At 38.4% G+C, this 27,568-nt stretch overlaps 1 protein-coding gene across 2 annotated transcripts in view; it reads left to right on the forward strand.

Annotated features, from left to right (window-relative positions):
* GC6 (golgin Putative 6) overlaps positions 1-27,568 on the forward strand; it is a 398,621-nt gene that overhangs the window by 48,965 nt on the left and 322,088 nt on the right. Inside the window, exons 3-4 of one of the 2 annotated variants that reach the window (XM_089423919.1) lie at positions 5,091-5,233; positions 5,318-5,370. In XM_089423919.1, the coding sequence (XP_089280045.1) occupies positions 5,091-5,233; positions 5,318-5,370 (196 nt within the window). The remainder of the gene's footprint in view (positions 1-5,090; positions 5,234-5,317; positions 5,371-27,568) is intronic. The other variant, XM_089423920.1, reaches the window with a different exon arrangement.

Raw genomic sequence — 27,568 nt, forward strand, 5'->3', positions numbered from 1 at the left:
AGAGAGAAGACGCATCTCAAGAAGGAGAATAAAAGTCTGTTCTAAGGGGGTCGAGTGGACTATCTAATAGAGGAGAGGAAGGTTGAGTTCCAAACATCTGTTCAACAAGAATTTTGAGGGTTGTTTGAGGTTGGTTTAAGGATTGGTAAGGCTAGTTGTGTTGGACACTGTGGATAGGCCAAGGCAGCAGAGGTCACAAGGCCTACCTGGGCGGCCATAGGAGGAACAAACTGGCCAAGGGTTTGTTTTGAGATTTGAAGTAGGTCATTGTTAGGGTCGTAGGAAAGGGTTAGGTTTGTAGGACTGAGGACAGGCAAATCGAGGTGTTACAGGGCCATCCATAGTCAAGATAAGGGCAACAAGTGGTGCTGGAGTAGCCAACGAGGCAAGAAAGGAGCAACCATTGTTTAGGACCAATAGGCCGAGGGTTGTAGTAGAGTAGGAGAGCTGGCAGAAGGCTAGAAGGTAGCCTTAGGCTTAAAGAGTTGGCCAAGGCCATAAGAAAGGTGACAGAGGTCTAAAGGAGCAGATCATATGCACAAAGAAGATTGTAGTAGCAAAGGATTAAGTGCTACAGTTAGGATAGGAAGTGGTACTGAGGTCTGTGGGCTAAAGGAACCGACCTTAATGAGTATCATGTTGATTGTGTTTTGTAGGTTGAGGACAACTATTTGTATTTGTATGTGGGAAGATGAGAGCTTGATGGACTAGGCCTCAACCTTGAGTTATTAGTCAAAGGACTGACTATGTATTATTATTTTAGCATTGTACTGGGGTTTGTAAAGGGCCATGATCCTTAGTATGGGAGCCGTAAGGTTTTCTTATTGATGGACTCATAAGGAACATGTTTGGACCATAAATACTGTATACTGTTATATTTTGTTGGCAAAGTTGTTTTTTTGTTGGGCATCTCTAGTGTGTTTGTGTTCCTAGCTAGGGAATAGACCAAACCTAGGGTGCGTGGAAATTCCAACATCTTTGGCCATCAACCCTTCATCAAGTTCATTGTTGTTGCAATTGAGGCTTTTAGCCACAATTTGTTTTTGGAAGGTTCTCCATTTTGTTGTCAGGCTTTAGGCCATTAAAAGAGAAAAAATGCAAGAAATTAATTAAAAAAGGTTTTAAAATTTTTATTTAAAAAGGGGTTAAAGGTAAAAAAATAAAAATAAAAACAAAAACAAAAAAGGGATTATATAAAAAAAATAAAAATAAATATTAGGCCCTTGGCCATCATTAGAAAAAAAAGAAGAGTGGTAAAATAACTATTAAAAAGAAATGGTCAATTTTAGTGCTAATATATAAAAAAAGTAAAGAAAAATGAATTATTATATATCCAATTTTGGTGCCAATTATATACAAAAGTAAAGAAAAAATAAATTATTATATATCTAATTACGGTGCTAATTATATAGAAAAATAAAGAAAAAAATTATATATATATGTGGTTCATGGACCTTGGAGATTGTTGACCACTACATCCACGAAATATTTGTACCAGGTAGATCCACCTAAAGGGATTACTTCCTACTGACTCACCCATGAAGCTTGACCTTGAGAGTGTTGAGAGAATTGAACCTATGACCTCTCAAGTGTAAAGGTGCTTTAATGATGCGGAATCAACCAATTGAGCTAACCCTTAGGGCTATATATATATATATATATATATATATATACATATGTATTTGTGTGTGTGTGTGTAAAGAGGTTAGTTAAAAGAAAGAAAAAACGAAGCAAGTTTTCTTTAAAAAAATTTAAATTAAATTACGAAAAAAAAGAAGTTGACTTGCAACCACTGCAAACTCCTCTGCACGCCCATATACCATTATTTCACTACCCATGCAATGACTGTACATAGAGAGCTAGTACACGCATCATCGAGCAACTCCACTAGTGCCGCATGCACGCTTCTTGCCACACTGTCAGTTGCCGCTGCCATTCCCACCATTCCCTGTAACTCTTCCATTGGTAAGTCTACCGCCACTTAGTGCTACATGCTATTGCCCATACACGGTTTGGTCTCCACCACATCTATTTTGTAGTGCATTCTAAATTTACACAATGCCAATCCTTCATCATACTTGAGCCCACTGTATAGTTGCGGTACAAATTGCCGCCAAACCCATATACTTCCGTACAACTGTCAGGAGAATTATCTCAACGCAAACTAAACCATACTTGCCATCGTTGTTTTCAAAAAGGCGTGACTCTTAGGGTGTGACTTATCAAGAGATATCATTGGATTTCATCATGACCTTATAAAAGTTCTTAAGAATTCTTAAGAGACTATAAAGTGAAGAAAAAGAACATTAGTATTATTATATATATTAAGTTAAAAATAAAGGTATTATTATCATATTTAAAAGGATATTAAGGGAAATTATAAAGTTAAAAAGGTATCAAAACGAGGTAAAAGTTTTCGAGGTGTTTATAATTTGAAAAAAGAAGGGTAAGTACCATTCAACTTAAACAGGACAAATTCAAGATATACAATTTAATTATATACATTAAAAAAGGGTGGTTGAAGTACAAAGTTATTAAAAAAATAATAATAATATAAAGTGTCAAGATTAGGTGAAATATTAAGAATTCTGATGAACACAATATGGAGTCAACCACTGTCGAGAAAGGGATGGAGTCTATAATTGAGGAGAAAACAAAAAAATCGTAAAAATTCTAAAATATTGGTAAAAATCGGCAAACATCAGCTAGGCCAAAAAATCACAATTTCACGATTTTTTCGCGATAAAATCAGGATGTTTGCAACATTGCCCAAACCTAGAAATATGATAATGATTACATATAGGTTGGTTTTTGCGAAAAGTGAAGCTTACATCATTTTCAATAGCTATGAAATCTTTTTAAAGCCTTATTGGAATTCAACATTTACCTCTTACGTGTCATGATTATAAATACAAATTGGTTGTGCACTAACTTGCACCGATCATCAATGGTGTTGTTACTATTAAGGATAAAATGCTCATAGGGGTGGCTTATTTTGCTAGAGATACAAGTAGGGATAAGATTAGTTTATCTTAGAGTGAGCTATTTTTGGTAGGAGGTTTATTCTCATCTCCAACAACCAATTTTGAAACAAATTTTAAATTTTAAATTTGTGTTCTTCTGTGATACAATATCATAAGATTTTGATGTGATAATTTCTCTAATCTTCTCACATGTGTGTACTTTGAAAAACCAATAGATCTCGATTTTTGGCTGGTCTAATAGGGCATGTAACTTATAACACTGCCATCTCTACACACTCTCCCCCTTCTTCTAGAGTGACAAATACGGAAATTTTTTGAGCATATGAACAAAATCCCTGGGTATTCATGACAAGATAGTGGATTTTACGGCAATTGGAACACAGAATACGTTCATAGAATTGAGATGAGGCCTTTCCATTGACCCCATTTACCTTGCTGACCAATTTTGCAAGTTCACTAAACTTGGTGAGTAACTACAAGCAGAAGTGAGAACTCTATCCTCTAGAGTCTCCGAGATGAAATCAGAAAGAAACGTTGGAGACGAAACCAGAAAACTTATCTCTTGGAAAATTGCTAAAGGACATTATAGTGCAGGACACCCTACAACCACCTAATGATGCTCTACAATGCAGAAATTCTTGATCAAAAAAGTCAACAAGAAGACATCTGAAAATAGTAGGCCACTCTAGGACAAGAAACGGAAACATATAATTAGTCATGGGAACAAATGGGTAAGGGTGAGGACAACACCCCTCCGCTTATGTTGGCTGAGGAAGTTTTTTAGGCTACTAGGGGAAGAACACACTAAAAGGAGAGTCATTATAAGCCATGGAAAAAAGATGTCAAACCTTTCAATAAACATACTTTGAGGACAAATCATTTCTAAAGGGGATGGCAGTGTAATAAATATAAATATATGTAAATTAAAAAAATAAATAATAATCAATAGTTAGTGATTAGTGAAGAGACATATCATAATAAAAGGACACATTTCAACTAAAGGACTTGACTTTAAATGAAAGGACATCCTGACCAGATATTTATATGGGCCTTCATTTGTAATCCGATCATGTCATTGCTCATACATTTATTCAAGATTATTCTATTTTATCCTAAATGGATTTCATTATATTCCAAGTATTTTGGATATTTAATTGGTAAGCCATATTGGTTGTCATAGTGTTTTTCTTGGACAGTGATTTTTAATGTCATCTCAGAGATATGTGGCAGCTATTTATGGCATCCGTGTTCTCCTTTTGCATTTGTTTTCTTCACGGTTTTCTCTTTCTTTGCTGTTTGTTTGTGGAATTCAAGCCACACTGCTGTTCTTTTCGCAAAAATCTCGAGATGGTCTTGTTTCTCTGCTACCCCTTTCAAGGCTTTAATGACAGCATCACTTTGACAGCATTCTTGGCAACAGACTTGATCATAGCTGAAGCTCTTGTTCAAACCTTCATTCCTCTATGACAGATTTTCTACAGCTTACGGGCAGTGGTTCCTAAACCCTTGTCTTCTTTGCATACTTCCTCTCTCTTTCACTGTTTCTGTTTTTGCATTGTTCCTCTATCCCAGTGGAACTACTCTTCACATTATTTGAGGGCCCCTATGTTTCTGAAACAACATTAAAATTTGATACAGAAATGAAAGAGGCAGAAAAATGAACTTTCATTAAACGCAAAATTGAGTATCGGGCAACAAGCAACGACATTTTTTGACCACTCTTACAGGAATTCAATTTTGATCTGTAGACTCGTTTATGAATCTATGGATATATGTTTTGCTTGCGCGGAAATATAAATGATTACTCAATTTCAGCTACACTACATTTCAATCATGAATCAAGATTCTATTTTAGTTACAATACCTTTCATTTTTTTTTCATTTATTCTTGATTTTTCCTTCTCATTATTTATCAACAAATTTATGAAATGAGGATTAATTTCAACATCTTTAACAGCTTGTAGAGATCTCTAGTTGGCTTTTCTTCTCATGTTGTAGGACTGTGGTTCTATTTAAAGTTTCTTTCCTTTTTAACTTTTGCGTTCTGTTTCTACTGGGCATTATCTTCTCATTAATTTTATAAATGAATAGCTAATTTTCCCAAAGTGATTTTGGACATAGTGGGGTTGAGCGTCTGCTAGATCGTATTAGCAATGGTGTTTTAGCAGAAGATCGCCGTGCTGCAATTGCAGAGCTCCAGGCTGTTGTATCAGAAAGTAGTTCGGCACAACTCGCCTTTGGGGCAATGGGTGAGTCCTGCTTCAGTATATTAGTCAGTGTGAATATTGTTGTTAGGCTGATCATATTAACTAGCACTGTATAATTTGTTACAGGATTCCCAGTGCTGATGTCTATTTTGAAGGAAGAACGTGATGATGTAGAGATGGTTTGTATTGCTATTGTTTGTAACAAAGATGAGTTAAATTTCTTATTGATAGACAGGTCATTTATACACAAAATCAGTGAAACATTCTTGCTTCTTTTTGTTCTAAGTTCATTGGCTACTTTTATTGTTAAGTATATTGTATGTTACCAAATCACTTGGGCACTCTACACAAAGAATTGCAGAAACTGTGTAATGAACAAAGTTTGTGCTTACATGAGTTTGTAACATGTCTGAATGAGAATATGATTTGGTTACAACTGAGGGTTCCATATATATACCTAGGTGGTAACCCTTTCGTAAACGGTCATGTCCTTTGAGGCATGCCTTTTCAATATACTAATAATAATTATTAACTATTAATTTCTAATTATTTATATTCATAACATTGCCTTCTTCTTCAGAAAAGCTTTATCCTCAAAGCTTATTGCTGATAAGGCGCGTCATTTGTTTTTTTGTTTTGTAATCTATTCACATTTTTGGAATTCTTTGAGTTGTCATCTTCGATGATACAAGATGATAGGATCCTCAGAGTGATAACAAAGTTGTCAAATTGAGAAGAGATCTGACAATCCTAAATCAATCTTTTGTGGAATTTTGCGGTTATTGGATACTTCGAATGAATTTTTATCATAACACTGAATTATGGTGACATGGATATTTTTGGGAACAAGTGTCACTTGTTTCTGGTCTGAGTGATATGGATTTGTGGCGATTTCTTGATTTACTAGAGGTACTGATGTTGTTGAGTTGGTTATAGAATCTTCGCTTGGAATTTTCATCGTTTGATCTGTAGCATCTAAGTATGCTTTGGCTTCAATCGGGTTTGGACTTGTTTGAACTGTGAGGTTAAGGGGTCTGTATTTGTTCCCTTTTTTTCAACTTGAATTTCCACATTGGAAGATTTTGATGGTTCCTTCTTGATAAATTGTTGTACCTTGTCTTCCAATGACTTCTTGTCCTTCTTAAGCTTCTTAATTTACGTTAGTAATTTTTTACTGTGGTCCTTGAAGCGTGAAACTTCTTCGTTTTTGTCTACGATAATCTTGTAAACTTCCTTCTGCATATTTTGCATTGACTTTTCACTTCTTGAAGGATTACTTTTAAGATATCTTTTGTCTTCTAGTGTTATCGAATCTGGTTTCAATGTAATGCCTTGTAGCATTTTTTTCATTTTCTTTTTGTAGGAAAAAATCATAAATTTTTTCTTTGTATTTAGGATGAAGGACCCTAGTGGTTCCATCTAGGGTGACCCCATAATTATATCATTGTTGTCACAAAATAAGGATTTAACAGTGAATTGCGAGACAAGTATAATCTCCAATACCTAGTTGTAGATTGCTTATGTCATATTGTTTTTTATTCATTGAATCCATCGTTTCAATTATATTCGATTCAGGATTCACTAATAGGTTAGCACTTTCAATACTAACATAATTATTATCTTGAGTAGTATTGATATAGATTATAATACCTTTCCTGCAAGTGCTCCTTTGATTTTAAATAGCGCACTAACACTGCTACTATCAGTTTTAGGAAATCTTCCATTGCTGGTCTCCATTTTACTTTTTTGAGATGAACTTAGGGTTTTAAAAGTAACCCCTTTAACTTTTATTAATCCTTCAAACCCCTTTAAGTACAACTCCTTTTAAAATCTTGAATCAGAAAATCTTTTTTTAATTCTTCTTAAGAGAAACCTTAATATATATATATATATATATTTTATATTGCAAATTTTCAAAATGTTTTTATCCTCAATTAAACCCTTCAAAATTTACTATAACACAAGTCACACGAACTGTCATATAAAAAGGTTCACGACTTTTATCATATCCGATTTCTGTGATTCTTGCCATAGTAGTCTCAATTTAGGAGACTAATATTACTACTGCATCGTAATAAGAGAAGGGCCCTTTAAATGCAGCCTTACCAAATGATGAAGGGGCGAGACTTTATAAAGAGTCACATTGAAATTAAATGAAATTCATACGGAATTTCTTTGGAATTACAGAGATGTAGGAAACATCGAATGAATAGCTACTAGATTATATGAATAGAAAATCCATTTACAGTGATCAGCAAGGCTGAAATAACCAGAGCTTTAATACACCCACTTAATTGGACAGATATTTAGCTGCTAAACTGAGAGGAGTGCGCTTTGCTCTACTCTATCTCTCAAGAACCCAGTCGAGTATATGCAATGGAGAGACATGGTTTCATAATCCAAAATATTTAATGAGGATCATCCTCAGAAAAATACTTTGGTTTCTAATGGATTGGGTACAAGTTATGAAGATAATGTGTCTCGAAACGTTGAAAGGTTCGAAAATGATGCGAGTGGTATCAATGATGGCTGCGGCAATTGGTTCAATTGTGTTTGCTGGCGATGCAACCATCCCTTTTTTTAATTTTTAATTTTTGACCCTTTTAAAATTTTTTTATTATCATTATTTTCAATATAATTTGTTATTTATTTTTTACCCTTTTTTTAATATTATATATTCTCTTTCTTTTTTCCTATAATATAGTTTTTTTTCCTACTATATAATCTCTTTTTTTAAAATTTATTTTATTTTTTTCCCTCGTCAATGGCCAAGGGCTAGTTTTTGTTTTTTTGTTTTTTGGTAATGCAACGACCAAAATTCTATTTCAATTTTTGGTGGCCAAAGGTTAAAATCAGACTAACTACCGAGCTGTAAGAGAAACTCCAAAATCTTCGAGTATGTGGTAAAAGCTTGGCCAATGGCTGGGATCGGAGACGGGAGGCTCTGATACCAATGTAACGAACAAAGTTCATACTTACACTAGATAAATACTCCAGAACACTTGGAATGTGAAGATGTGCATTCAGGATACAAGTATATATTGTTGAAATTCTAATGTTCTACGCTGAAACAATTACTTATTCCAAAAACATCTTTTTGCTGCAATATTAGTTTAAACAATTGTAGATAGAACATAAACCAAATGCACAATAGAAGACAACCAAGAACAAAATGAGGCACAAAGAATTTAGGTCCAATGACTAGGGAAAAACCCAACCATATTCTTCTTATATTAGATATCAATTGTTCATCAGAGATACAAATTACAATGAGAGATCAAGAGAATGAGTAAGTTCACCCAAATCTGAACAAGTTGTAGCATGAAGATCACTGGTAGTAGCAATAGATGAAAACATTGATGCAACCTTCCCTTCAACTGAGTCAACACTGAGGCACTGAATCAACCTTGGCTCATCACGTTCTGCTCTTACTCTCCAAGTCTCTCTCTCACAATCTTATTCAAGTTTCTTCAACTTTCTCTTTCAAGTTCAAATTCTTCTTTCACTATGCAAAAATAGTAGTAAGGTGAGATGACATGAGACACATATATAGGAGGGGCAACGAATTCTTGTCATAAAGGAGGAGCAATATGCATGCCTTGAGGAAGAGTAATATATGCGATTTAGGGAGTGTAACTCATGCCATTAAGGAGAGAAACACATGCCTTAGTAATTTCTGCCATTAAGGAGAGGTACGCATGCCTTAGTAACTTATGCCATTAAGAGAGGTACACATGCCTTAGTAAAGGAGAGTGTAACATATGCATTAAATAGAGCGTAAGAGGAATCTTTTATGACATGCCTTTAATGAGTGTAAGAGGAGTATACCATGTATTTAATGAGTGCATAAGAGAGAGTGTAACGTATCATCAAGAGAGAGAGAGAGAGAGAGAGAGAGAGAGAGAGTTACATAGTGCCATGTGAGTCATCAAGGAGAGAGGTGAAACCTTTCGTTCAATTGATTTTTGGCACCCATATCATGCCCTTTACTTCCAACCTGCCTCCTCATTGAAGCTGGAATATAAATGTTGCAACCCCTTTCATTGCATGTTTGGTATCAACACCAAACTCCACATGCAATTTTGAGTCTCATTCGGTCAAGCTGCCAAATAGCTCTTGTGCCCCTGTCATATGTCATGTGGCTCCACTGTCTAGTAGCCACACACCAAATGGTAAGTTGCCCAAGGAAAGGTAGGAAAATATTGATAACTCAGTTTCAAACTTATTGCTAAACCCATTTTGAGCTTTTGCTCATGCAACTTTAGTTGACTACATAGCCTTTCCACCACCCTCCTTTTATGGACATTATGAAGCATAGTGTCCCTTCTTATGATAGGCAAAGTACTTGACCTTAGTCATGATCTTCTTTGTCTTTGGCGGTGAAGTTGACTCCTCACTCCACTCCTCAAACCTTTTCCTTTGCTCCTCGCTGACTGAGTGGCAAGAGCAAGGTTCTCTTCGTCTCCACTCTTACATTGGCTACTAGACAATGACCCCTAGATTTCCTTTTGAGTGGAGCCATCCCATAGGCTACTCCAATCATGTACTTTCTCTCGTGTTAGAACACTTGTCATAAAGGTAGCCCATTATTTTGGTGAACCTGCTCAAGGTTATCCGTACAAGATCCTCATCTGACACGACTACCCCAACAACTCAAACTCATCGCAAACTTGCTGAATCCTACTAAGATATGATGCCACTTTGTAACACTCTCTCCCACCCCCTTGTGCTATCTTGGGTTGTGGAAGGTGTTATAGTTCTAACTCGAACTCCAAGGTCTGTTATGAAGATGGGGTTACAAAAATCCTTCTTTTTCAAAGTTTGTGGAATTAATTTTTGATACCACCATTGTGCCTAGCTCGTTGAGTGTAATATTCCTAATTAGCGATGTCTAATTGGAATATTCAATTTTGTTCAATTTTTGCCTTCTATAGTTATTTGTAAATAAAAAAAGTGAGGAAGGGGGACATAACTCATTTTTAGAATAAAAAGTCACTTCCTAGTAGCACAACGTTGTGACTTAAAGGGGAGCCAAGGGGGCCAAAGGGGGACGCAGAAATGGAGCCCATGCAGACACATGGAGGAACTGCGCAGGGGGGGAAGAAACACGTGGCAAGGGGGGAATCACGCAAGAGGAGGTGAGCCTTGGGATTGAGAGAGGCAAGGGCTATAAAAGAGAGAGGAACCCCCTCATTTGGATGCATTCAGTTATGTGCATTTGTGATAGTCATTTCGACTTAGAGCACACTGACTGTTTAGCTAGTCTGCAGCACTGTTTAGTGCATTGAATGTCTCCGTTCGGAGATCTCACCCTTAGCCCCGGGGGACTTCGAGTGCCTGCTCGGGAAAGGTATTCCAATTGGCATTTTAGCAGTAGTTTCATCAGCCTTTTTGCAGTAGTAGTGGCAGCGTTTTGGAGGACTGCGCAGCACTGAGAGGAGGACGCAGTTCTTTCTGGCAGGAGTCTGGGTTGAGGATTTGCAGGAGGTTTTGTGCTGAGAGGTAGAGCAGGGGATCAGTCCTTGCATATTGAGGAATTTTGGCAGGGGTTTCAGGCAGGTTTTTGGAGTATCTCATTTAGTGGTAGCGCAAAGCAGTGAGGAACTGCGCAAAACCCCAAGGGGGTGATTTTCGGGGGTCGACCATTCCATGAGAGCTTTCTGGGTTTTGCTGGGTTTCTCAAGTAGAGTCCGATTCCAGAGTTTCAACTTTTTCTGAGGAGGGGAGCAGCCCCAAATCCTCGTTTGATTCCTAGCAACAGTAGTAGCACAGTAGTTTTCCCAGCAGCTTGGATGCAGATCAGAGAAGGGCCATTCCTTTGCTATTTTGAGTGTATTTCTTCACTTGCCTTGTGCAAGTAGAGGTGCCATCTTCCTGATCACCTCCTGTTCTCATTTTATTACTCAGCATAATAAAATGGCTTAACATTCTCTCTGCATTTCTTGTGTATTTGCTTATGGTGTATTTGATATATATCGTATCACTGTTATTTGTATCTCTTTGAGCATTCTCGGCTATTATACCACTTGTGTGTTTTTATTATACTCTTAGACAGAGTCTGGAAAGGGCTAGGTAGCCTCCGGATCTCGTCCTCTTTTTAGAGGCGACATATCTGGTAAATGCCCTCCCAGTCCATCTCTGGTTGGAGTTTGCTTGTGTTTGGGGTATATTTCTGATAAGGGATATTACATTGAGAGCTTTCTAACGATATAAATCTGATCTCAATTTGACTCCTAGATTTAAAGTTATGCTCATTTTAAATTTGACAAACTAGATTTTGCCAAATCAGCAAAGAATCTCCACTTGGTATCTACGTGTAACTCACGTGGTCCATGCCATGTTATCCACATCACAAAAAGTCCCAATGTGGTACCCACATGACCATTACTAGGCCTTCATGGCACTTGCCACATCATCCCAAGCTAGTAGGTCCTATGAAGCTCGATCCTATTGTGCGATGCTGCAACTTCTAGTTATATCTGGTTGTAAGGGAATCTGGGGATTCACTCTTGTGTCCACTATGGACATGCCCTAGACTCTCGGATCTTCAGATGCACTTAAATTTCTCGAGGAAATATGTATTCGGCCTTGTGCATATGAACCATTGATGGGGCCCCACCTCGGATTTCTAACAACCGAATATCAATCCTGTCCAATGCCAATCCTGATGATTTTCTGAAGTAGATATGCCCTGTCCATCTGGATGCCTAGATTTTCAGTGACGTCCAACTCAAAATTAACAATCCGCCCCCTCCTTCGATATCTAGGTACAAGACAACTTTTGAGGGGGACATCTGGTCTCGGATGACTCCGGATACATTTGCACTAGAGCGATGAACTAGTATCCGACCTAGATACATGAACAATCAAAAGAGTTATCCAGTCCCAGATCAACATTGGATCTCTACTAAACTACAAAGTGGAAATCTTAAGAGTTTTTCTAGAACTTCCTTGGGCACAAGTGCTTCTGTTAAAAGCACTAAGTCATTGAGGCAATGGCCACGTCTTGTATTCAAACTATTGAAGATAATATGCTGTGTTCAAATGAGACTAAGGCACTAATATATTTCAACCCACCATAAATTCTAAGTATTGGAAATAATTGGCTTTTAAAGCCAAGGCTACTCCAATACAAACATTCCAGCATGATTGTCTATTGTAATTTGGACAGTTTCTACAGTGGAATAGATATTCCCAAATTCAATCAAGATGACAAGCATGCATATTCAGGAGCATTAGAGACCCAATTAAATAGTAAATCATAAAGCATACAACAATATGTGTAAGTAAGCACGATCATTCACAATCATCTCAGCAATTCACAAAAATAGTAATTATCAACATTAGCTAAACCGTCAGTGAACCCACAATATATGAAATAGTCTGTAGTTTCTGAAATCTATATCAGAATTAACAATACAAAATATTCTTGTAACCATAAGTATATAGAGAAGCTTCAACCACGTATATACAATGCACTCAAGCACTCATACATGGATTATACAGAAGCATATATCAACTTGTTATCATAGCAAACATAAGACATCATTAATAAATCAGGTATACATAAATAGTGGTACTTATCTTAGTATGTTATTTTAGTTGGCAACTTGAGAAGGGACTTCCACTCTGCACCCAACTGTAGGCCAGCCGCACTGCAGTATTTCTTGCAACTGACCACCCCCGAGGCGGATTTAGAGTTTGAGGGATGCTTGCATAGGGATAAGTTCACACCATTGGATGGGTCAAAAACTCAGGAGATGGAGTCCATAGTTTGGGTGGTTTGTCAACTACTCTCTTATACTAAGCACCCTAATGACTCACTTACTCTTCGAGATTTAAACACACGGTAACACCCAAATTTAAGGTACAAGCATGTTGCTTAAGCTTCTGAGGATTGATTCCACTATGAGGGCAGTTCATCAACTAGTTAGCAAACACTTAGCAACACTAAGTGGTTCGTCAGTCTAACTACAAGAACCTTGTGATATAATTAACTGTTGGGCAAACACTTAGTGGTTCATTGGCCAAAGGCAAGCATTAAGTGGTTAGTCAACTAGAATACAAGCATAAAGTGGTTTTTCACCTTGAGGCAAGCACTTTGTGGTTGAAATTCAATCCTTCAAGCAACCTACTAGCAACACAGTCTCACACATAGAGTTCAGTGGCTTCAAATCGTAGTTAGGGTAGTTAACACAACCAAACACACCCTCGAATCGATTCGCATTAAGTGGTTAGTCAACTAGAATACAAGCATAAAGTGGTTTTTCACCTTGAGGCAAGCACTTTGTGGTTGAAATTCAATCCTTCAAGCAACCTACTAGCAACACAGTCTCACACATAGAGTTCAGTGGCTTCAAATCATAGTTAGGGTAGTTAACACAACCAAACACACCCTCGAATCGATTCTAGTGAGTTGACCTAGCAAACTAACCAACCCCAATTTCGTTGCTACTGGGCGTATATGTAGAAATCCATCCACATCCTTTCGTACAACCGAGAGGACACATTGCCTTGGCTCCTTGGTGCCTTTTCCTCCATGGCTTGTCTATTCGAACGATGGTAGGAGAGAATGAGGACAACCCACCCATACCACTCTTTTTTCTTATTTAACAAGTTGTCTGCGATGCTACCAACCTAGCTCGGCTCCAATCATGTCACTTTTAAAAGTCTGTTAGAGGACAACTTTTCTCAGTTACGGTTGGTTCCAACATTAAATTTGCAGGGTATAGTTATTTAGGATGTGCAAGCAAAATAAGCGACATCCCTCAGACTTTAATTGGTTGGTCGTCCCTTCCTCCAACGTGTTTAATTAAACTTAAATTAATAGTTAACAATTGCTTAAGCAACATTTAAATCATCTGTGGTTTTCCTACGTTGGAGTCACAGTCACATAAATGTTTACAACAATAATGGTCAACACAGGGGTTGTTATGCATTATGTCTGATGTAGTCATCATGGTGTTTCCTTAGCTTGGAGACATATACTTCAACCCAAAACCTAGTCAAGTCCAAAATAATGTCCAAAATGATTCTGTGCTAGCCATTGGAAACAGTAGAAGGCTCAAAAGGATTCAATACTCTAGAAAGAATAATGACCAAGCTTAAGCAAGTTCTAGTTTGGGAAATCCATCTTAAGGGAAGGACAATTCCTGAGGGAAACTTCAAAGCAAACTAAAGTCAAAGCCTAAGAATGATGAAATAGAATTGGATGTCGATATGGGTAATGCGTTGGTTAACTTTAATGTGTAGGTTCCTATAAATGAGATGGCTAAGCTCCCTCCCCATAGCAGAAAAATCAAGAAAGCATTAGGTCTTGATGATGAGCCCGATGATCCTCCTGTTATATTACAAAACATGTACTTTGACAAGAAAAATGCGGGTTATAAGCCATTCTTATTGTCCCTAGTGATCAATAACCTTATTCTTCACAATTGCATGCTTGATTTAGGTGCTTTTGTCAATGTCATGCCGTTGAAAGTTATGCACCAATTAGAGATGGATATCACTAAGGCATATAAGAATGTGTGCTTTTGATTCTAGATCCATCCCTGTCTATGGTCTTATTAAAGATCTTAAGGTGTTTTTGGCGGCCAACAAAGATGTTTTTGTATAGATGGATTTTATTGTCATTAATGTGCTTGATTCATGGGGGATGTTTCTATCCAGGAAATGGTGTGCTTCAAATGGTGGACAATTGCAAAAGGCTTTATCACATGCCACCATTCTCGAGCCTTACAGGACCCCATTTTTCCTTTATAGGGAACCTCAATTTCCCGATCATGTGGAAGACATCAATCCCTTCCTATTCCCCGTGTGTAGTAGCCCTGAGACAGAAGTTTCAAGGGGGGTGAATCAAAATTCTCCTAGTGGACCTTTGAAACCAATAAAGCCTCTTGTTCCTTAGGAGGTCTACCACATCAAGAAGCCAAACCCAAGGCCGAGCATTCCTAAGAAGTAATGGGTCCAAAAAACAAAGAGAGATTGCCGAGTAGGTGATGTTGTCTTGTTTGATAATGGCCTTATCCCCGTCAAGATCCATGGAAAAGTAGGTGTAGGTTACTTCTACATTGCTAAACTTGATGGTGAACTTTTACCCTCCTTGATGAAAGGAAGCAACCTCACCTTCTTTGATGAGAATTGACATTCACTTATCATGCATAATAGTGTAGCTGCATTGCATATTGTGTGAGAATTCTAATGTCATTCATGTCATGTTTCATGTAGACTAGATTGCATTTAGAATATATTTTATTTTCTGTATGGATTTATACTTTTGTATAAAACATGCACGATACCCTACGCTTAGTGCACATGCTTTCAAACAAGTTGATTGCAATGTGCAGATTACAAGTTTGCAGGCCCAGGGATTGCTGGAGTTCTCATTAACTCCTCTTTCGAGAATATGGATCATGTGCTTTACGATGAGCTCACGTCCCAGTTGGAGCTAGATGTTACCCACCAAAGTGGGTGACTTTATAGGAGAAATTTTTTCTCCCATTCTTCACATCCAACTGGCCAACCATGTAGACCCTGATAGCCACTGCTAGCTTATGACGTGCCATTTTATCTCTGTCTCCTGCATTAGTCATATACTTTCTCACCCATCTAGTAAGAGCACATGGATGAAGGTGGGCTTCCGATCAAAAGATACTTTGTTCATTTTGTAATCAGGTGCTTATGCTTGTTTGTATTTGGGCTTTTGATATGAATTACGGAGTGACTTGGAAGAAGGAGGGGTTTTGACCTTGATGTTGTTCCCTCACCTTAAATGGAGGGTTAATCTTCGATCCTAGTCCAGTGGGACCTCCCCTAATGGCTCAAATGGGAATAGGAGGGGCACTACTTGGGAAGCCTTGATTGAGATAGCGTGTTCATCTATCCCTATTCCATACTTACCACTTTCCATCTTACATTACAAGCCCATAATCCACCTCCATTCTTTGGGTTCAACTGACCATTGTTTCTTTGGGATTTGGCACTCACACATCCACATACTTGGGTAGGGCCCAGAACTTTGCCCTGGGAGGTTGATGTAGCTAAAAGAAAAAGAAAGAGCATATCATGGCCACAAAATAAAAAAAAAAATATCAAAATGCAAAAGATGGCCAGGACATACACATTAGCATGTGGGCAAAAGCCTAAAATGAGCTCTACCTCACTCATTATGGCCATCACTCGGTTCTTAAGCACACATTGCTCCATTACATCACAAAAAGGAACCCTTACCTATCCCAACCCCGATGGGCAATGGGTTGCCTCATCATTAATGGGTAATACAACTGCCATACATGATACAAAGCAACCTCTAACCTTTTGATCTATGAGCAGTGATATAAAGAAAAAAATCAAGCAAAGTAAAAGGTGCACAAGAGGGGTGGAAAAACAAAGTTTGAGTTGGTAACTCAAGCATCCATGATTGCTCCCTCTTCACATCTATACACTTTGGATGTGGATCCCCATCGTGCTAGTCCCTTTGACCATGGCACTTGGCCATGAAGTATTCTCCCCTCCATACCATCATTATTCACTAACACCTATCGATTGAAGGGTGGACTGAGGAAATGTTACTTCCCCTTGGGGGCTGGAAACACCTAATAGGGTTGTCCTTTAGCCACTCCTACCTAGGGAGGAAATGCCATTGGGAGTGTAAAGCCTCAATTTTGGAAGGAAAACTTTATTTGAAGTATTAAATAGCCTTTTACGTTCAAGCTTTGTTCACTTAGATGCAAAAATGATTATTGTACCTGATGACTGGTTGCTTTCACTAGACTTTATGTTGTAATTATCAAGATTCAACAACCCAAGCCTTAGGTGCCTTACCCACAGGTACCGAAGCCATTTGAGAAGCATATTGGCACCCATAGGTGAAGCGTTGAGAGCCTTGTGTCTCTGAGCAGTAGCTGCACATCACACCTACCCCTGGACACCTTCTGCACCAAGGATGTTCTGCCACTTTGCACTACATTCGATGATTTTTCAGGGCGATGCACCTGGACCAGCATGCCCCCAGGTTGGCCTTAGTACTCTCTGAGAGATGATAGCTATTTCAGAACTCAGATGATGATGGTCTCACGTTTAGAGACTTGGGAGGGCTAGTAGCACCTGCAAGGCCCTCAACGTTGGAGCAAAGATGAACATTTTGAGTAGTTGGACACCAAGAGACCACCTTTTGTGCCACAAACAATTTCTGGGTTTTGGAGATCTCATGCATTCTAGCCTCTCCGCAAAATTTGAAGGCTAGAACACATCCGTTGCGACAAAAACTAACAGAGTGAGGTCCTGGACCTTGGTCACAGACTAGGTATGGTGGAGTGAGGTCCTTCAACATCTAGACTCTGATCACATATCAAGTAGGGTGGAGTGAGGTCCTTTCAACATCTAGACCCAATCACCAACCAGGAGGGGTTGAGTGAGGTCTTGGCCCAGAGTGCTCACCAGGAAGGGTGAGTGAGTGCTTGCTAGTTGAGGGTCTCAACATTTTGGCCTAAGAAGCAACCATGGGATTTGAGAACCGATCACTCTAGAGGAGTGAGTCCTAATATGCTGATGACATTGCCATGGGTATGGTACCACCTTGGATATGGCCACTAGCAGATGCTGATGGTAGATAATGATGTTGATAATAAGATGATGTTGATGTAGGTCAAAGGTGTTGACCTAGATGATGAACAAATTATACCTTTCCTTAGAGAGATCATGTATGCAAAGAACATCTGGATAGTCATTATGAATACCTCCTTAGCTAAGAGGGAGTGTTGAATTTTGTAGCTATGGTCAGTCTTCATAATATTCTTTTATATTTGTAAAAGAAAAATTATGTGAAGCATGTTCTTCATGCTTGTAAGAAAAATGACTATTTTTGTACTCAAAAGAAAATTATTATAAGGCTCATCAAACAACGAGAAAATGAAATATTCTAAATTTGAATTTTACCTCCCAAAGAACAATTCGGCCCTCCTAAATTTAGGTTGGCTCCAACAAGGGACACATCCATTCGGCCAAGGGAAAAACTATAAAAAGGGCCATTCGTGTTGGAAAATTGTAAAGGCAGAAAGATTTTCTCTTGTTGATAATTACTTGTGATTTCTTTGAGTTATTATTGTTTTTATTATGTTCTTCTTATATCTTAGTTCATCAAGCAATTACCTAAACCAAAACACAAAGAGCAAGTACACCATATGTAGGGGGACAAGTAGGGCAAAACCCCCATATAGGGGAAAACCTAGTCACAAACTCTTCCTTCAGTAATTCAAGTGAGATAGACCAAGATCCTAGACAAACAAACCTTCCTCCACCAAGTCAACCTTCCAAGATGATTTACTAATTTAGTAGTCTCTTCTTATCCAACAGCTCCAACCCAACAACAATCCAGAAATTTTAGCTTCTCAGCAACAAAATTTCGACCCAGCTTCAGGACCGCAGTTTCGATCTAGCAATTTCAATAGCTTCAGCCTAACAACTTCGAACTTGATGCAGCTTCACAACTTTGACCTTGATGCAACAAATTCACATCTTCAACCTTGATGTAGCAGCTTCATAACTTCGACTTTGATGCAACTTCATAATTTCGTTGCACACGTGAGAGAGAGAGAGAGAGGGAGAGAGACCCAAAACCTTTGATTCTAGCTTCCTTTTTGAATTTCGCACCTTTTTTGCTTCCCAGCTACTTCAATTCGAACTTATGTGAGATGTCCTCCAAATGAGTCGAGTTGTTGCTTATATATAGTCATTCTTAAGTGATCAAATTCTTCTAATGAGACCGACTTGTCCTTCCTTGAGGCCGACTTGGTGAAGGAGGCCTAATTGACCTAATTTACATTAAAATAATTTTCCTTTTTAACAAATAATTCCTAAGAAGGGTTCTTTACATTATGACATGGACAAGGACACATTAAACATAAACCCTAGAAGTCTTCAATGGAGATTGTGACCTAAAAAAAATTGACCCAAGCATCAAACCACTGCTTTAATAAGTCAATTTATTTAATAATAAAATTTCTTTTTCTTTCTTTTGACAAATACATTTCAAATATAATTATGAAGATCGAAACTAGTTACATTCTTCAACACTCCCTCTTAACTAGGGAGGTACTCATAATTACCTATATCTATAGAGGTACATGGAAGAATACCAAAATTAACTACGAAGAGTTCAGCACACTTAGTGCTACGGACTAGATTCATGATGATGGTAATCTATCCGAGTGGGATTAAGATGGACTAAAGCTTTAAGCCAGTCTAGGTACTATTAGGCTTACTAACTAACCATCAACCTAGGGATCTAGGTGCGTATCCAAGGTTAGAGCTCCAAGACCAATGCTACCCTCCCTCTTCGAGATCTAGACATCAAACACACAAAGGCCAACCAGATGTCGTCCCAAGTATCCACCATTAGATGTTTCATCTCTCCCTAATAAACTAGATATATCCATTTGTCCAAGCAACCATCAACCTAGGGATCTAGGTGCGTATCCAAGGTCAGAGCTCCAAGACCAACGCCACCCTCCCTCTTCGGGATCTAGACATCAAACACACAAAGGCCAACCAGATGTCCTCCCAAGCATCCACCATTAGATGTTTCATCTCTCCCTAATAAACTAGATATATCCATTTGTCCAAGCATGCTCTCAGAGTAAACACAAACCTTTAGGGTCTTCAATCATCCTAATGCCACTTATATCAAGTTATTCATATGTGACTAGTGAAAAAATTTTCTTCTTTCATTTTTTCAACATCACAGAGACATCCTCAATACATTGTAGTACTTTCATTCATTCTCCAATTTCTTCTTCAAGGTATCCATCATGACTATCATAATATGCCCTCCCTCTAAATTTGGGGAGATCAACGTCAAAGAACCTATCATGGCTTCATTCCTTTTTACAATATCAAGGTCATCTTGATCATCTTCATTCTTCGTCATGTTTACCAATATTGTCAAGTCAACTCCACTTACAAATATCTCCAACATCTTGAAGATTATGTACCTGCACAGCTTAAACAACAAGTACAACCAAATACAAAAGCATGAAGTTAACTATATTAGAATCATGTCAATACAATAATGGAAGCATTAGACTTTAGACATCAAATACCTAAACTTAGTTAGGTTCATAATCAACAAGAGACACATACTTCTAAACTTCAACTTCTTGCTAGGGTTTTGTTACAAACCCTAGACTACAACATAAAGCGACTTAATCAAGAATTCAATCTTATTCTATCTAGGACCTCAATACTATTTTCAGAGATATATTACAGATTCTACTATGATCTATTACAAACCCTAGATTCCATCTTAGAGACAAATCCTTAGATATCAACAATTCAATCAAATAATAATTCTACTATACATTTTAGACTCTATTAGGGTTTGTTGCAAATCCTAGATTTAATCATCATATCAGAAACAATATCATCATATCTTAGAATATCAAACCTATATTAGGGCTTTGTTACAAACCCTAGAATTTACAAACCATGGGCATCAAGAATTAGGTTAGCATACATACATATCTAGAATTTCATAATCATGCACTAGCATACAACAATATCTACTAGGTAAACCCAAGACACAAATATCAATACATTAAAGTTAGACATACAACAATTTTGACTAGGCTAGGGTTTCAATCAGACAAATGAACATATGCCTAGGGCTTCATTCCTAGGATCTTATTATGGATATTATAAGGGTTTTGCTCATAAAACCTAATTCATCAAACCATAAAGATCTAGGGATTCAATACATAACTTTGGATAACAAACCTTAAAGGACTAGGGATTTTATCATAACAATACCAAAACATCAAAAGAATAGGAATTCTAGATTCGTCAACAACCCTAAGTAGACTAGGGTTTCCATATTAGCGTTGTCATACCCTTAGGTTAGGGTTTTACGGTGAACCTTTTAGGGTTCCACAAGAATGATAATATAATGAGGGTAGATTCAATTTAATGATTAATCACCCTAACAAGAATCTTTGTGATTCAAAACCCTAGACATAACAATGTTAGTAATGTAAAGCAAATTTTAAAAGAAAGAATGACCATACCTTTTGCATGAAGAGAACTTTATAACAAAGCTTATAGTTTAAGACATACCTCAAGTTGTTCCTTAACAAACCTTGTATGACATCAATTCTTGAAGGGAAAAACTTCTTCCATGCTTCAAGTCTATCCTTTGAAGTCTCCTCCATAACCCTTGAGTATTCAACAAGCTTTCCTAACACGGAAAATATAAAAGGTTATTAGCATATAATTCAAACAAGTCTTGATGTGAGAAACCAAACATGAAAAGATGAAACAAAGAACAAAATACTTATCTTTTGGTAAATTGGTGGAGGCTCCCTCTTAATCCAATCTTGAGGGAAACCTACAACTAAAAATAAAAGGTGTTCTAACAAGACATGTTAGACCTACAAGTTCTAGAAATCAAAACATAAAGGAAAACAATTCAAAACTTAGAATAGAAGGATATGTAAGGGATAGAGTCCCTAAGAGTCCCTAGAAAATAAGTCTTTGACTTCGGATTCTTCCATCTTGTTCTTCTTTGGTGGAGCTTCATCGACAATATTTGCTTGATCCCTATCTCTCTTCTTATTCCTTGGACTCTCTGGACAATGACTTTTGTAGTGACCCATCTTGTGACAATTGTAACATTCGATATTTGATAGGTCTACTTTCTTCTTTGGTCCTTTGTACTTCTTGAAGGTTCCCTTTTTCTTGTGATGAGTGGAATAAGCATTTGAAATGTTCTCCTCTTCATCCTCCTTGTTGCTTACTAATGATATTTTGGCTTCTTCTTGACTACATGCATTCCACATTTGTTCGAATGTTGGAGTATCCTTCCAACTGTTGATTCCTGATGCAAAGGCACTCCATGATGTTGGTAGTCCTAGAAGGGCAGTAATCATGAGCTCTTTTTCTGGTACAATTTCATCTATTGCTTGAAGTTCGTCTTTGATTCTAGATATCCTTATAAAGAAGGATGCCACAATATCATCCTTTGTCATCTTAATAGTTCTTAATTCATTCTTGAGGCTTACAATTTGACCAATGTTCTTGATTGTGCATAATTTGGATAGAGTCTCATACATTTCTTGAGTGGAATCTATGTTGGATATATATGGAATGAGGTTGTCCTTTACTCTATCCACTATTAGGTTCATGGCCAATATTTCGGTTTCTTTGAACTTTGCTTTCTCTGCTTCACTTGATTCATCTGTAGGCTTCTTGACTTTCCCTTGAACTAAATGCAAAACTTTATTCTTCTTGATGATGAGATCTATCCTCTTTTTCCATGCCCTATAGTTGGAACTTGGAGGCTCCTTTTAGTTTGTTTTCTTCCTTCATTGAGTTAGACATAGTTCTTGTAGATAGTATGCTTATCCCCTTATATGATCTCTTGTTAAAATTGGCAACTAGGGCCAAATCCCACTTTCGACAGCTTCCTCTTTACGAGAGGACCAAGATTGACCTAAAGATCATCAAATTTGGTTAAGGAGAAATGTGTTTTTGATTTTATGCACTCCCACATGCAAAATGGTCAAGGTCGGCTTCGCCTCCTTAAAGTCCAAACGACATTTCTCTTGACCCTCACCAATTCCTATATATAGAGGTGCTTCCAACCTCATTTGATACAACATAAAGGAGCATAATTCTTCTGAAATAAGGTGCGAATCTGAGGCTAGGGCGTTCAAGGGAAAAGAGACGAGTTTAGGAGAGGTTTGTCTGTATTTGGGGTACAACTTTCTATGGGAGAGAGGGCCACAATTGTTTGAGGTTTTCCATAGCCAACAAGGAGGCTCGAAGGGTTGTCTGGAGGCAGTTTATGGCTTCGGATGCCTTACTATCTCAGGCCGTAATTCAGAGAGGAAGTAACAAGGCTTTCTGTGTTTGTCTTTGTATTGTATATGTCTCTGTTTGGGTGACAGGAAAGGTTTCTACTACATGTTGAAGGCACTTGTGGAAGGGCCGAATGGGTAGGCCACAGTCAATTCAAAGGGTGTAACCCTTGCCTGTAGGCAGTGTAATGCTACTACAGGACTGAAGACTCAAGCCCTAAATTGCAAACATTAGACAACAGTGTTCCGCAACTCATTGACCTTGTTTGACTGTCCATTCTTGAACTATCTTGAGGTCATTACATTCATCAAAGAAGGCTGCATCATATGATCTAGGACCGAGTTCCTTTAGGATATCATTCTGTCGTTGCTTAAGCTACTCCTGATCTCTGATTATGATTTGTTTGCTGACTTGAAGGCCGAATTGCTTACTTGATTGGGCTGCCTCCTTGGCATTTGGACAGTGGTTTGAATCATCATTCATGGCAAATCGGTTTTGACTTTGATTGTACTCTCTCTCTGCTGATCATTTGATTTTGATAATAAAACGAATTGTTCAAGAGTTTTCCCCATCTTGGGGTTTTTCCCTAGCTTGAGCCAATCCTTGTGTTCTCTTATCTTGGCTTGTCTTCTGCATTTACATTGGATGTTCTTTCTGTCAATGATTAATATGATTCGTAATGGAATCATGGAATTAATAATGGGCTAATGGAGTGACTAACTTAAGCAAAGAACATGTTAATCCTCAATTTAACATCCCTTTAATGGTCTTCGTTCAATCTCCTTTTTCCTTCAACAGATCTCTTGGTTGCCTTTTTCTTCTTCTTCACCTTAGCTCCGATACCATGTTGGAAAATTGGAAAGGCAAAATTATTTTCTCTTGTTGATAATTACTTGTGATTTCTTTTAGTTATTTTTTTACCAAGGAAAAATCGTAATCTTTCATTAGTGTTGAAAAATTACATATAGTAGATGCTTGATAGCATATGCATCAATTGTCTCTGTCAAATAAGTCACAAAATTCCATCAAAAACCATTCCTGTAATGGCTGAAAAAGAAACATAATCACCATGCAGGGTGATAGCCAGAGTATCTCTAATATGTATGTTCAAAAACTGTGAGATCTAGAAAATATACACCACGCAGGGTGATCTCATAATTAACTATGATATATACAGTATAATTTATAACCGAGAACTTTCAGCAAAAATTTAGGTTCCATCAACCCGATGATATGCCTGATCTATATATGGCCTGTGATAATATTGGTACTGTGCAGTACCCCTCTGCTCATGTATCATCCACTGTCCTTTGGGAAGTAGCGTGGCCTCCTTGGAAAGGCTGTCAGCGCTGTCGTTATGCTCCCTGTAAATATGATGACATATGATGGAATTAAAATGTGATTTGAAAATGTTCACTTCATCCAAAATATTTCTAAGTGTGTGTGCATGGCAGATCGTGATATTATTGAACCAATTAATAATGATTTTGGAGTCTCCAAAGATCTGTATATTTCTGCAATCATGGCTTAGAGAGAAATGTAATAAATGGCGAAGGGTAATAAGTTCTGCAAAGTTGTTTGTTCCTTCGCCCAGTCCCAGCTTGACCCTGTAATAATGATGTTCAGAGAGGTAAAGTAGAAAGCCATCCCCACACCCATGTTGCTGAGCAGCTTCGTCGAAGAAAGCCCATGGGATGGAATGGTCAATGGGTTTGGGTGCTAGAGGTCTGCGAGGTTGCAACTTTGTATAATCGGGGAGCTCGTGATATGCGGAGATGATTTTAGCAGTGATAAATTGCCATCTGATTACACAGTCTTCGAAGATCATTCTGTTTCGAGCCAGCCATATTGACCAGTATATAATCAGAGGAAGGCAGAGCAAATTGGATCCTGAATGCGAGTTGTGCCAGGAATTCCATGCTTGGTTGATGTTTTCCCCTTCCCAACTGCCGGAACAATGAATCTCTGCTGCAACGGATCTCCAAAGATTGACCGTCAATTCACATTTTAGAAAAAGGTGCTCAGTCGATTCGGAGGCTTGCTTACATAGAACACACCAGTGTGGTCCGTGGATGGCTCTGTGTGTTAGGGATTCCCCAGAGGGTACTTTGTTGCTAAGTACACACTAAAAGAAGAGCTTCGTTCGGGGAGGGGATTTTAATTGCCAGGTGGCCTGCCACCAATCATGCATGCGCTCTGGTTTTCTGTTATGTAGTAGTCCAAGATAACCAGCCTTTGGGGTGTAGATTCTGTTTTCCGCCAAGCACCACACGATTTCATCCAAACCCTCTTTTATTCTGATATGTGACTCGGTCAAGGCAGTAGTGTAATTGTTCCATATTTGATGCTAATGAGGTGGAATATTTAACTGAATTGTAGATTTCCAGGCCTGTGCGAAAATGGAGGAATTAACTTGATCTGCAATATGGGCAATCACACTGATGTCTCTCTGATTTAAGTGGAGGATTAGCTCTCTCAGAAGCTGGAATCGCCCACCTCCCCCTGTCTAGGGGTCCAGACCAATGCACACTTTTGTGCCATCATTTATCCTCCATGCCAAATGATTGCGAATGTTTGGGAGAGAGTGGAGCAGTGCTTTCCAGACTGATGAGATACCAATCCTTGTCCATTGCGACAGCCTTACCGAGTCCATGATTTGGAGAGGCCATATATATTTATGATATGTAACAGAAGTCCAGAGGTTCTGTTTGTTGAGGAGAGTCCAACCCATCTTTGCTACAAGGGCTTGTGCAAAAAGGGTTAAATCTTTGAGTCCCCACCCTCCCCATTTTTTGGGCAAGGCAATCTTGTTCCAACTAACCCAAGCAAATGTTCTCTTATCCTGATTACCGTTCCAAAGATATCTGCTGCAAATTTGTTGGAGGCGGGCAAGTATACTTTGGGTATCCATGCTAAAGCCATCCAGAATACAGGGGTAGCCTTCAAGACTGATTATATAAGCACTAGTCTTCCAGCTCTAGACAAGAAGTGGTGACACCAATTTGTTAGCCTTTTCTCCAATTTAATGACCAACCATATCCAATCTACAATTTTTTGGCTCAGGGGTTTGATCCAGAAACCCAGGTATTTGAATCCATGGTCAAGAGGGCGTATGCAGTAGGGGAAATGCTGATGTGCAAATCGAGATTCATGGATGGATGTGTGAGCCAGAGTAATGGTAGATTTCCCATGATTTGCTAGCATACCTGTGGCCCGGGAGAAAGTGGATAGAAGCTTATCAAAGGATATCGAGTCTCGAATGCTGCCATCCAGAAAAATAAGGACATCATCGACAAAAAGGAGGTGTGTGAGATAACAATGATCATTTATTTTCAGACTAAAAAGTTTGCCACTTCGCTTTTCATGTGCTATTAACCGACTGAGTCCTTCCATGACAATGAGGAAGAGGAGGGGGGATATTGGACATCCTTGTCTGAGTCCCCTTTCAACATGAAAGAAATGTGAAGCAGAGCCATTTATGAGGACACTGAAGGAAGCTGATGATATGCAAGACATGATCCAGGTGGTGAAAAGATGCGGGAATCCCAGGTGTATAAGAAGCATTTTGATGTATAGCCAGCTAACACGGTCGAAAGCTTTTGCCAGGTCGATCTTTAGAATGATGCCTTTTAGCTTTCTGGATCTAATAGAGTGTATAGCCTCTTGTGCAGTGCCAATGGCTTCATGGATCTGTCGGTCTTTGAGAAAACCGAACTGTTTAGGTGAAATATGATGAGATAGGATGGGTCTCATTCGATTGGCAATGATCTTGGAGATGATTTTGTAGAGACAATTGCAGAGTGAGATGGGGCGGAAGTCATTGAAGGATGATGGAGAATCTGTCTTGGGTATGAGGGCAATGAAGGTGGAATTTATGGCATCATACAATTTGCCCGTAGTCCTGCACTCCTCCACAACATTGAGCAGGTCTTGACCCAAAAGGTCATAGAATGCCAGATAAAACTCAAGAGTCCACCCATTCGGCCCTGGGCTTTTATCTTTTTTGAACCACTTCAGGGTCTCCTCAAGTTCAGCAGATGACACTGGTGAATTGAGTTCTTCTGCCGTCTCATCATCTACAAATCTAGGGAAATAGCCAACCACTTGAATAATATCCGCTAGATTGGTCTCTCGAGGTGATTTGTATAGGTTCTGGAAGTGTGAGGTACCCAGAAGAGATAGCTTTTTGAAAGTGTCAGCCATACCTCCATCCGGAAGAGGCATTTTCCAAATTGTGTTAGCTACCTTTCTTCCCTTTGCAAAGTTCTGAAAAAACGTTGTATTATCATCTCTAGCTTGTAGCCTTATTGCCCTACTCTTAAGTCTCTAGGATTCTTCTCTTTCCTTTAGTATCTTGTCCTTCTGTTTCTCAAGCTCAATGAGATGTGTTTTCTCGTTTGCAGATGAAAATCCCTTGTTGCTGTCATCCATGAGGCCAATCAATTTAGATTCAATCACAGATAGGGTTTGGTCATCCCTCAATTTTTTCTCCTTGGCCCAGGAGATGGATAGGTGTTTAAGCTGAGA

This window comes from Pinus tabuliformis, chromosome 4_2, assembly GCF_031772625.1.
Source record: "Pinus tabuliformis cultivar Carrire ecotype Pingquan chromosome 4_2, CPIR1, whole genome shotgun sequence".
Lineage (NCBI taxonomy): Eukaryota > Viridiplantae > Streptophyta > Pinopsida > Pinales > Pinaceae > Pinus > Pinus tabuliformis.